Raw genomic sequence first — 12,007 nt, 5'->3', positions numbered from 1 at the left:
TGAGGAAAAACTCCAAAAGCTTGCTCCTCTCCCTGTAAGCTCATCCAGTTATTAGGGGAGCTCATCAGACTGATCAGGGAACTCTTCCCCCTTGCCCACAGTTTACTGAAGGCCAAGTTCCTATGTCTTAGAGCCCATAGCAGGGTCATGACCCAAGCAGAGAAAAGCCATGATATCCCAGAGCATTGAAGAGGAGCAGAGCCATGTCTGCATGTGGGTGCAGGATGTTGATTCAATAGTAATCTTGGGGAGCTGATGGAGGCTTCCTGAAGGAGAGCTAAGCCATTCTCAGTTGATCCTGAGAACTTTCTGGGACTCAGTTTCCATCTGGAAGGACGAGGGGGTTGGCAGGAGGGAGGGGGGAGACTCCCAGTCCTGAGAAAGACCTTTCCTTTTCCCAGCAAATTGGGAGCAAGTCTTGAAGAAACGGTGTATCAAGCGCCTTTGTCCTGTGGAACAACCTGGCAGTGGCTCTGAGTATGTCTTGGCCTTGGCTGGGGGCAAGGAGGAAGGCTACTTCCACTTTGGGAACATCACAGGTAGCCTCCCTCAGTTCCTTTCTCTGAAAGGGATTCCCAGTCTCTTTACTTGTGGGGTGGTGATGTATAATCCCAGTTCCTATACTTCCCTTCACCTCTATTCAAACAAGTATTTATTAAGAAGGATGGGAATTTATGGTACCTCCAGGGACCCAGCTACCTCCATGGATGCAATGGATTCTTTTTTTTATCCATAAGACAAAGCGAATCAAGACAGTAGGATGAAAAATTTAACTCAAAGTAAAATTGTACTACTTGGTTATATTTATTTGTATTTAAAATGTATTTGCACAGATGGGAGGAATTATAGCAACACATAAAAAATAATTTTTGCATCAATCGATGTACCTGATCCTAATGTTTTAACCTGCTTCCAATATACAATGTATCACTTCTGTTATTTATTACCTGTGTGACCTTGAACAAGTCTCTTTCTTGGACTTCTGTTTCCTTATCTATAAAATGAAAGGGTTGGACTAGATGGCCTCTGAGGTCTGTTCCAGCTGAGATATGTCAAGAACCTAACAGTATGTTGTTTACAAGAGACACACTTGAAACAGAAAGACAAAGAGTTTAAATAGGGGTTGGAGCAAAATCTATTATGCTTTAACTAAAGTGAAAAAAAAAAAGCAGGGGTAGCAATCATGAACTCAGATAAAGCAAAAATGTAAATATACCTATAAAGACAATCAGGAAAAGTAAATTTTGCTGAAAGGCACCATTCTAAAAGTTATCATTGCTAATAGGTAACAATGAATTAATATTAATACTGAACGTAAGTACCTGGCATATATGGCATAGCATCTGAATTTTTCTTTACTCCAAATTCTTAAAAGTCAAATGAATTATAGGGTGAAAGAGACGGCAAAACGATACTAGTTGAGGACCTCAACTTACCTCTCACAGAACTAGATAAATCTGACCATAACATTTTTAAAAACTTAGGATGGATAGAATTTTAGGAAAATTAGATATGATAGACCTCTGGAGAATATTAAATGGGGCTAGAAAAGAGCATGCCTCTTTTTCAGGTGCTCTTGGCACCTTGACAAAAATTGACTGTGTATTAGGGCACAAAACCCCCAAAAACAAATTTAGAAAGGCAGAAATATTAAATACACCCTTTTGAGGCCATAATGCATGTAAGAACACAAGATTTGTAGCAAGGGTGGGGGTAGACTATCCTACTGACTATGTCAGTTGTAAGGAAAAAAAGATCTGCTCAAACAAATAGTCCTCTCTATGTCAAATGTATCGTGGTAGACCATCTGAGAAAATACTGAGATACTAAAGAAAGAAAGTCAGTCCATGCCAGCATGGGAAAAATGTGTTTAAATTTATTAGGGTTTATTGGTGGAATTTACTCACAGGACTGGTCCTTGACAGCATGAAGACTGAATCACTCTTAGGACAGGTCAGGTATCACATAGGAAGAGAACAAAGAAGGCAATAGTGCAAGGGATAATCCAGCATCATGTATAAGTGTTCGTTCCCATGAGATAGTTAGAACTTCTGCTATTGTTTATATTCATTCAAGGTAGATTACATTAACTATGAGACTTGAGGCCATTTTCCAAGGCTCTGGCTCCCACTGTGTAATGCAATAAAAATTATATTCCATAAAGGACCTTGGAGGCATAGATTAAAAATAGTAAATAATTTAATCCTAAAGAATGAGTGGGTCAAAAAACAAATCATAGAAACAATAATTTCATCAATGTTAATGGCAACAATGAGACCACTTTGCAAAATTTTTAGGATTTAGCCAAAGCAGTATTTAGGAGAATTTTTATATCTCCGAATGCTTACATTAATAAAGAGAGAAAGAGTAGATCAATGGACTGGGCTTACAACAAATAACACTAGAAAAAACAACAAACTAAAAATTCCTAGCAAAAAGGTAAGCCTGGAAATCAAAGAAGAGATTAATAAAATTAAAAGTAAAACTCCAACCCACTGAACTAATAACACTAGGAGCTAGTTTTATGAGAAAAAGATAGACAAACCACTGATTGATCCAGTATCAAGAATGAAAAAAAATGGCATATACACAACTCATGCAATGATTAGGTGCTGTTTTGCCCAATTATATGCCAATAAAACTGATTACCTAAATGAAATGGACAAATATTTTCAAAAATATAAATTACATCAGCAAAAAGGAAATAGAATGCTTAAATAACCTTATATTAGAAAAAGAAATTGAACTAGCTATAAATGAACTCCCTAAGGGGGGGAAAAAAACCCAGACCACATGGGACTACAAGTGAATTCTACCCAACTTTAAAGAAAAATTCTAATATTATGTAACCTGTTTGAACAAATAGGCAACAAAGAGTCCTACCAAATTTCTTCTGTGTCACAAATATGGTTCTGATCTCTACACCAGGGAGAGTAAAAAGAGAGAGAAAACTATAGAGCAATTTCCCCAAAAATTTTAAAGAAATTATTAGCAAAGAAATTACAGCAATATATCACAAAGATCATACACTATAAAAAGATTGGATATGTACCAGGAATGCAGGGCTGGTTCAGTATTAGGATAACTATAAATGCAATTTGACTAAATCAATACCAGAAGCAACAAAAAGCATCTGATTACCTCAGTAGATACAGAGAAGATGTGTGAGATAGTATAGAAGGAAAAAAGAAGAGGACCCTGGAAAGATCTGTTGGATACACCCACAGTTAGCAGGTGTGATGTGGATGGAAGGTCCATCACAAGAGAAGAAGGATTGGTCAAACTGAAGGAGAACCAAGAGAGTTGTGTCCTGATAACATAAAGAAGTGAGAGTATTCAGGAAGAGAAAATGGCCAACCAAGTCAGAGGCTTAACAGAAGTCAAGAATCAAAAGACTTATGAAAGACCTTTGGATTTAGCACTTCAGATACTGTGGTAGCCTTGGAGAGAGCAGCTTCAGATGAGCTGTAAGGTAGGAAACCAGGTTGCTGAGGATGAAAGATTAGTGGAAAGTAAAGGGATTAAGGTAATGCATATAGATGGCTCTTTCTAAGAGGTTACAGAAAGGAAGAGATATGAAGGATATTGATTTCAGGTGATGTCTGAGTTGAGTGCAGGTTTTCTTAAGGATGACATGGACTTTTGGCATGTTTGAGGCAACATGGAAGGAGTTAATAGGTAGAGACTGAATATGAGACAGGTAATGTTCAGTGGCGCAGGCTTCTGGAGGAGACAGGATAAACAGCACAAGTAGAGGGACTGCTATGGGTAAAGAGTAAGGCCATGTCTTCCTCTAAGACTCGAGTAAAGGAGGAGGTAGGGGAATAGTATGGAGAAGGGCTGGGAAGGGTACTCACAGTGGGATGTCCTGTATTTTCTCATTAAAGAAGAATGTCCTCCACTTAGACCAAGAGTTCTTAACCTTTTTGTGTGTCATAGACTCCACTTTTGGCAGCCTGGTAAAGCCCATGGACCCCTTTGAGAAGGGAGAATCATGTTTTAAATGCACAAAATAAAATACATAGGATGACAAAGGAAATCAGTTATGTGGAAATACAACTAACCAAATATTAAAAAAAAAAGTTCACAGGTCTCAGGTTCAGAACCATGAAAAGACGAAATTTAGTATTGCCTCAAATTTCTACTATATTGATTCTACACTGTAACATTTTATGCTATATTTTATAATTGATTCTGCATTTGCCTAAAGTCACCTTGTTATACCCTTGAGTTGAGCTCAGGAATTTTGCTTTCCCTCTCAGTTGGTTTACAGGTATAATTGAGAAAAAAAAGTTGGTATCTCTGATACAGGGATTCTTCCAGGGATACTTCCAGGACAGATATAATCTGTCCTTGCCTTTTCTTGTGAAATTAGGGGGATTTTAATCTTTTCTAAAGAGGCAGCAAGTCTGATTGTTTTCATCCCCTAGTAGAGATTACAAGTTGCAGATGAGTCTCATAAAATGTTAATTAACCTTCCTGAATTGTCAGAGGGGACATGATGACTCTCACCTGAAGGCCAGCCCACTTTTCAAACTACCAAGACCCCTTCTCTCTTATGTGTCAATAAAGAGGTGGTCCTTTCTCACTGGGGTTGCTGGTTTTGATGAGGTGACCAGTCTGACCCATTTAGTTAACAACTCTATGCATCACTTTTTTTTTTTTTTGCTTTTTGGAGGGTAGTTGGGGTTAAGTGATTTGCCCAAGGTCACATGGCTAGTTTTTGTGTTAAGTGAGGCTGGATTTGGACTCAGGTGCTCCTGACTCCAGGGCCAGTGCTCTATTCACTGTGCCACCTAGCCGCCCCAATATGCATCACTATTAATACATTGATTTTGCTGAGAATCATGTGTTTCAGTCTGCCTTTATTAAGTTTACTGAAGACAAACCCTGACTTAAAGGGAAGAAGGAATTCTGGAGGGGGCTTTTGGAGAGAAGAAAAGTTTTGAAATAGCTGCTGGTTGAACAGAAAACCAATCAAGGAAGTATAAAAGTATTTCCATGCAGCATTGAGGACCCATTTGAGATTAAGTGACAGAAGTAGGTAGAGGACCCAATCTGTACAGCAGTGAGAGTTGTACTGCTGTTGTTCATTGGTGTGTACAGAGGGTTGAGATGGATGGGGAGTGATAGAGGTTGTTAAGTCATTTTGTTGTTGTCAGACTCTTATTGATCCCATTTGGGGTTTCCTTGGCAGAGAATACTGGAGTGGTTTCCTATTTCCTTCTCCCATCTCATTTTACACTTAAGGAAACTGGGGCAAAGAGGCTGAACTGTCCTAGCCAGGGTTACAGAGCTAGTAAGTGGCTGAGGTCGGATTTGAACTCAGGAAGATGACAGCAGGAAAAGGAGTGAATTGCTCTGCCTAAGAAAGTGAGCAGACAATGAAGGGAGATTCTGAGCCCCAAGATTCAGAGAGAAGGAGGTGGGAGTAGCCTGCCATAGGATGGAGAAGAGAGCCTTTGACTGGGGCTTCCTTCTCCCCCCCAGGGTCCTGCAACAAGGGGCAGTTTGTTCAGGGAAGAAAGAGTTGAGTCAGCACAGAAAAGGCTCTGGTTATAGCAGTCCACACCTCAAAAAAGACCTTGACAGCCAGGGGCTGGTGTCTGTGTGCTGAATAATTGTGGAGAGTGTCTCAGTGTTGCAATTGTTTGCAGTTATACTCTATATTTATTCTGAATTACCTCCAAATAATAAGAGGGCAGCTAGGTGGTGCAGTGAATAGAAGTGGACCTGGAGTCAGGAAGACCTGAGTTTGAATCTGCCCTCTGACGCTTATAGTGGTATGACCCTGAACAAGGCTCTTAACCCTGTCTGCCCTAGTTTCCTCTTCTGCAAAAAGAACTGGAGAAGGAAATGGCAAGCTACACGGGTATCGTTGCCAAGAAAACTCCAAATGGGGTCATGAAGAGCCAGACTCCAGTAAAATGACTGAACAACATACAAATATGTGGTCATGTGACTTCTCTCTCACTAGAACATAAGCTCCTCATGGGCAGGGATTGTTCTATTCCTTGTTGTTACATCCCTAGCACCTGGCACGGAGCCTTAGAGAGATTCAGTGCTTAATAAATGCTTGTAGATTGACTAACTGATTGCTGCTTTCCTCCCATGACAGGATAATGTAGGTGATACCTCACTCAGTCAGTCCATAAGCACCTATTAAGTGCCTGCTGTTGGCCAACCACTGCTATAGGTGGATAGATGCAGGAGATACACAGAAACAAAGAAAAACAGCCCCTGCCCTTGAGAATCTTAACCTCCTCTCAGTAGGTTCTAGAACAAGGAGGCTCCTTCATTCAATCCCCAAGTTTGTTACTGTTTACTCAGAGAGTAACGATGCACAGAGCTTTAACAAGGACAAGACAGTTGGCATGCTTGTCCAGGGCACACAAAGCAGAGAAGCACCTACATTTTTCACTTATTGTTTATCCCAAGAATTCTAGGCCATTTTAAATCTTGTCTTGGTTCTGCTGTTGATGGCTGACACAGGGGTATGAGCTTTCTTCTTCCTCTAGCTTCCACCTCCCAGGCTGCTTGACAGTAAGGTCTGGAGGCAGTGCCATGCTGGTCACACCTGGCATCTAAATCAAGGACTGGGGTTAGATCCCAGTGCATGGGGGCAGTGATGGAGGACTCAGTAGGAGGTGTGTGTAAGGCTGGGGGCCTGGGGTTCAGCAGTGACACCTAAAGAGGGAATGGAAAGCAGTAGTCTGAGATCAGGGACCAGGGTTGGCATATGCTTCTGAGAAGTCCCTCTGGTACCTCATTTTGGGTATAGTGTGCTTACAGACTCCCTCTGTGAGGGATTAGAGACTGCTCGTCCTGGATCACTTTTAAGGCCAGGGAATGAGAGGGAAGCTGCTCTTCCTTAGCACTAGGGCTGACCCCTCTCCTCATGCCCTTCTTCTTTCTTTCCCAGATGGCAAAGTGACTTTTAAGCAGTTGCCCGTCTCAAGCTCCATATGTGAATCATTACGAGGTTTGGTGTTTGACTGGGACAGGCTTCAGGAAACTCCCCATCCCACCCACCTCCCCAAATGGGTTTGTGGGAGGAGGAGGAGTCCCACCCAGGGGTGATGCTGAAGGCTAGGGCTAGCAATGTAGTGTGGAGTGTAGAAAGAGAGTGCTGGATTTGGTTAATCCTGGCTCTGCCACTGACTAGCTTTGTAACCTTGATAAGGGCACTTATTTCCTCCTTGGCCTTCAGTTCCCTCATCTGTAAAAGTGGGGTGTTTAACTCAGTGACATGTAAGGTCCTTTCCAGTTTCTGAGTCTCAGGGGGGTCTAGGGAAGGCCATCCCCTCTGGGCAGGCCCTGAGCTCTCTGGAGTGCTTGTGGCCTAAGGAGCAGAGGCCAGCAAGTCCACTGGGCACACAGACCCTGAAGCCCTGGGGAAGCTATCAGTGCCCAAAAGGGTTTCTGAGAGGTGTCAATGGCCTGCAGTGGACAGCATCAGGCAGATAGCCCTGGCCCCCTCCCTGCAGATCCGAAGTGCAAGATTCTCTGGGTGCTATACAACGATGAAACTCAGCATTTCTGGCTTCTCATGGAGTCGGGTAAAGACAACAAGAAAGCATTCAATGTTTTGGAGTACACGCTTCCTGAAGACTACAATCAGGATTCATTCCATTTGTTATATAAGATTCCCCGTTTTGTCCCAAAGGGTAGGTGGGCTTCAGAACTTTAGGGGATCAGAAGGCTAGATACCTGGGGAAATCTGGGCAGGGAGAGAGAGTGGGGTTGGGCTGGAAGGTCAAAGGCTGGAGTGCAGGGAGGGGGGGAGGGAGGGATAGGGAATGAAGAGGTGATTTGAGGTGCTGGGAAAGGGGAAGGAGGTATGGGCTGGGGGAGTTCACTACAGCAATGTGGCTCTCTGGGCAGATGAAGGGAAGAATTTTGTGATGCTGCTGGGCATGGAGGAATACACTGACCACCCCCTGGTGCCTAAGGGTCTCTTCCACAACACTTTCTCCAACCTGTTTATTATTTGGGGCAATGCTATTCTGCAAAGGTGAGGGCAAAGGGGAAACTATGTGGGGGAAGGGAATCCAGGCCAGTAGCCACATGCACACCTGGGATTCCCTGAGCTTTGGGGACCCAAAGCCTCTCCCTCTACCCCCATGCTCCTTTTGGGAACTGGCTACAGCTTTCCCCTCACCTACAATGTCCTAAGTTACCTGACATTGAAATGGTAGAAGTGGATGAAGTGGTGGGCCTGCAGGAATAAGGAAGGCCTGAGTTCCAATCCAGCCTTAAATACTTAATAGCTGTGTGACTCATCTGTAAGATGGAAGCAATAATAGCACCTGACCGCTGGGATGGTTGTGAGGATATAAAATGTGATGTTTGTAAGTGCTTCTAAACCTAATACTAAGTCTAGATGCTGGCCCTGAGTGCCCTGAGACTGTGGCCTAGAGCAAAAGGAGTCCTGAGTTCAAGTTCTGGCCTCGGACTCATTATGTGATTCCAGGCCTCTATTTCCCCATCTGTCCAGCAGGGACATTGCACCCAGGAGTCCTTGAATCTTTGGCCTGGGGAGGTAGAGAGGTAAAGGGCAGGGAGGGTTTGCATGGGGCAAGCAGAGAGAGGCTGAGTTCTTTGGGATCCTCTCCTCAGATGTACTTGACCAAGTCTGGGTTCCACTCTCTTCCCCTCACAGTTTGGACAATACGAATTTCATTTACTTGAATGAATTCCCATATTTCTCCTCAATAAAGTACATGGCTGCCTCCTACAAAGGACAATTGATCGCCGTCACTGAGACTGAGGAGGTGGGGAACAGGAGGTTGGCCTGACCACTCCATGGCTTCTGCCTCCCTATTCTCTGCCCCCTTCTGAAATCAAGGCCCCTCTCTGGGCGTTCCCCATCCCTTGCATGATCCTGAATGTTCCTACTCCCCTCTCCCTGGGCACCCTCCTTTCCAGTCCCCCCAGGGGATCCAGCCTGGGCCCTCAAGCTCCTGTCCTTCCTCACTTTCTCCTTTGTTTTCCCTCCTGGGCTCTCGGCCCCCAGATCTGGTTTATGTTTGAAGGCAGCTTCAAGGTGTATCGTCTGTATCCATCAGATGGCTGGGACGTTCTTTTCAGCCTTTCCCAGATGCAGGCCTCAAGCCTATATTCAACCAATGAGACCTCAGTCAGCATCTTCTATGACAGGATAGGTCTGCAGCAGGTGAGCTTTAAAGACAATACAGACTTTCTGAGCTGGCCTGGCTACCCAAAGATAAAATCCATCCACACGAGGCTGAAATGACCCTCCCTCTCCTCCTTTTAAACCCCTTCCCCCATAGCTAGTCTACCTGGTTGACAAGAAAGGAGAAGGAAAGCTGGTGAAAAGGCTTGTGCCAGTGTATCAAATCTTGGTATATCAGATGATGGGTCAGAATACCTTTGAAGTCCAAATGAAATTGTGAGTAAGCTTGAACCCAACTGCCCATCAGGAATGACAAGAGTGATTGGGGGGTGGGGACAAAGGAGACATTGGCAGAGCCTAGGATCCTTGAGAGTCCCTCCCCTATAAAGCCTCCTTGAGGAGCCCTTGAATGTCTAGCTCAGGTTCCATTTGTCCATAAAGGCTTCTGGGACTCCCCTAGATGAAAGTAATGCTGCTGATCCCCATTCCTTCCCATGTTTTGCCTAGACCTTTCTTCACAATGATCTCACTATCTTGTTTCATAGTTATTTTTCACTTGACCTTTCATTCCCCTTGTTCTCATTCTATAAACTCTTTTGGAATATGGCCTATGTTATACCAACCACCATTTTTATATTACAAAGTATTTGCAGAATAAATATATGAAAGAATTAATAGATAGTTGGTTAATATGGAGTTGGATGAAGCAGTACATGGATGGAAAGATAAATTGATCGGTATGTCAATGGACAATTAACATACAGATATATGGATAGAATGGTTAGGTAAATGGTTGAACACTCGGAGAGATGGCAGATGACATGTGGATGGAAGGAGCTGGGGGTATATCGCCGAGCTTGAGGAAGGGGTCCTATCTAATCTCTTTCCCTCCCTGTCCTTCCTAGGGATGGAAATATCATCTCCTTCTCTGAGCAATGCCCTTTCAAGAGGTTGAAGCTGATCGACCTGTTAAAACCACAACAATTCACACGGATAGAGCGCTATTCTACAAAGGCACCTTTTGTGAGCAATGAGTTTGGCTTCCACACCAAAATCTCTTTGGCCATTTACCAGGGCCTTGTCCACCACCTGCTCTATCTGCATGACAAGTATGATAAGGTATGTGTGGGTGAATTCAGGAGGGGAAGTGCCAAGTAAGGGAGAGGGAATTTTGAAAACTCAAGGAGTTTCCTTCCCCAGCACCCATCTGCACTGTTTTTTGATTTTTACATTTTCTGTTGCCTTTCTAGCCCTATGCTGATCCTGTCCATGATCCCACCTGGCGTTGGTGGAAGGAGGAGAAGGAGTTTCAGGTGAAAGGGATGGGTAGGAGTATTCCTCCAGCCTCATTATCTCCTGCTCTGTCCATTCTTCTGCAGGGGAGTGGGAGGGAAATAATGAGAGTCTGTAGGCAGGGTCTGTGGGATTGGGGCCAGAAGGTTCTCAGCAATGTGCTGTACGAGAACTAGTTCTTAAATTTTCAGGGTGAGCATTTATACCTTGGAAGTCATCAAACACTGTAACTGGAGATCTGATTGTTAAACCATCTACCAACATGCCATTGGGCCTGGGGCTCGGGGACCTGGGACCAGTAATACCATAGCCCAGAGGGACAAATAACTCATTGGATGACAGACCTGAAAAGCATAGTCATTAATGGTGTGATGCTGGCGTGGCATCAGAAGGTCTTTAGGGCAGTGCCCAAGGATCTGGGCTTGGCTCTGTGCTAGTTAATATTTGTATCAATCATTTGGATCATGGCAGAATGTGCTGATTAAATCTGAAGGTCATAGAAAGGAGAGATAGCTTACACACTGAATGACAGAGTCTAGAACTAATAAGGGCTAATCCAATATGATCAAATTCAGGAGAGAATAAATGTAAAATCTGAACACTTGGTATAGTGCCAGTGCAATATTTACAGTACCCACAATCACAATAAAAACCGTGACTATAAGTATCACATGACGGTCAGTTGCAAAATATACCAGATTCTCCAGGTAGAGGACAGACCTGAAACATTTATTTATAACCAGAAAACTGAATCCCAAAACCAGTAAGCCGATTCCCTCACAGTACCAAAGATATTCAGAAGCCATAATAAAGCTGAGAGCCACAGCATCCTTCAGCCTTCCCACAAATCAATACAAGATCAATATTTACCCATTAGCTTATCTGATTCCTAGTGTGAGTTTCCTCTCTCCCCGACCCGCCTGACTAGCCTGAACACCAGCTTTTTGGGGGCTCTGCTTCCCTTCAGCAAAACTCCTCCCACCAGAGCCTCCACTTGACTATATTCAGCCTATCAGGGGGAAGAGTTTATCTTCACAGCAGGGAAGCTTCCTGGGGGCTCTGCTCTACCCTTCAGCAAATTCCCTCCCTCACAGGCTTCATGTGATTAGTTCAGCCTTTTAGGGGGAAGAGTTTACTTTCAAAGCAGGGGCAGTCTTCAAACTCCCCCCCCCACCTCCCCCCAGGTCTGCTAAGGGGCAGGGAACATCTTCATTACACTTGGGTCCAAAAAATCATTGTCCCAAGGACAAGCTGGGGAAGATGTGGTCACATATAGAAAAAAAGGTCTTAGGGCTTAGTGGATTGCTAGCTAGCTAGCTCAATATGAATTCACCTTTTGATAAGAAAGCCAAGAATTCCAATGCCACCTTTGATCCATTAAGAGAGAAACAGGGAGGCGATAGGGAGTCCACTTGTATTCTGCCTCAGTTAGACTACTCTGGACAGTTGTGTTTGGTTTTGGATACCACATTTCCATAAGACCATTGACAAACTAACATAGTCTAGAGGAGGGCAGGAAGGATGCTGAGGGCACTGGAGGTCATGCTGTGAGAGAATGTGTTGAAGGAACTGGCCATG

The 12,007-nt window shown here is 43.7% G+C and overlaps 1 protein-coding gene across 1 annotated transcript in view; it reads left to right on the top strand.

The window, feature by feature from the left end:
- CATSPERG (cation channel sperm associated auxiliary subunit gamma) overlaps window positions 1-12,007 on the top strand; it is a 97,771-nt gene that overhangs the window by 74,406 nt on the left and 11,358 nt on the right. The window contains exons 8-16 of the mRNA XM_069078871.1: window positions 402-539; window positions 6,923-6,982; window positions 7,488-7,667; window positions 7,885-8,014; window positions 8,663-8,774; window positions 9,017-9,175; window positions 9,294-9,412; window positions 10,042-10,255; window positions 10,387-10,449. Of these exons, the coding sequence (XP_068934972.1) occupies window positions 402-539; window positions 6,923-6,982; window positions 7,488-7,667; window positions 7,885-8,014; window positions 8,663-8,774; window positions 9,017-9,175; window positions 9,294-9,412; window positions 10,042-10,255; window positions 10,387-10,449 (1,175 nt within the window). The remainder of the gene's footprint in view (window positions 1-401; window positions 540-6,922; window positions 6,983-7,487; window positions 7,668-7,884; window positions 8,015-8,662; window positions 8,775-9,016; window positions 9,176-9,293; window positions 9,413-10,041; window positions 10,256-10,386; window positions 10,450-12,007) is intronic.

This window comes from Petaurus breviceps, unplaced genomic scaffold (assembly GCF_028583685.1).
Source record: "Petaurus breviceps papuanus isolate PSGF00001 unplaced genomic scaffold, PetGlider_PUasm1.0 91041, whole genome shotgun sequence".
In the NCBI taxonomy this organism is placed as follows: Eukaryota; Metazoa; Chordata; class Mammalia; order Diprotodontia; family Petauridae; genus Petaurus; species Petaurus breviceps.
This window is presented reverse-complemented; position numbering and strand designations above follow the sequence as displayed.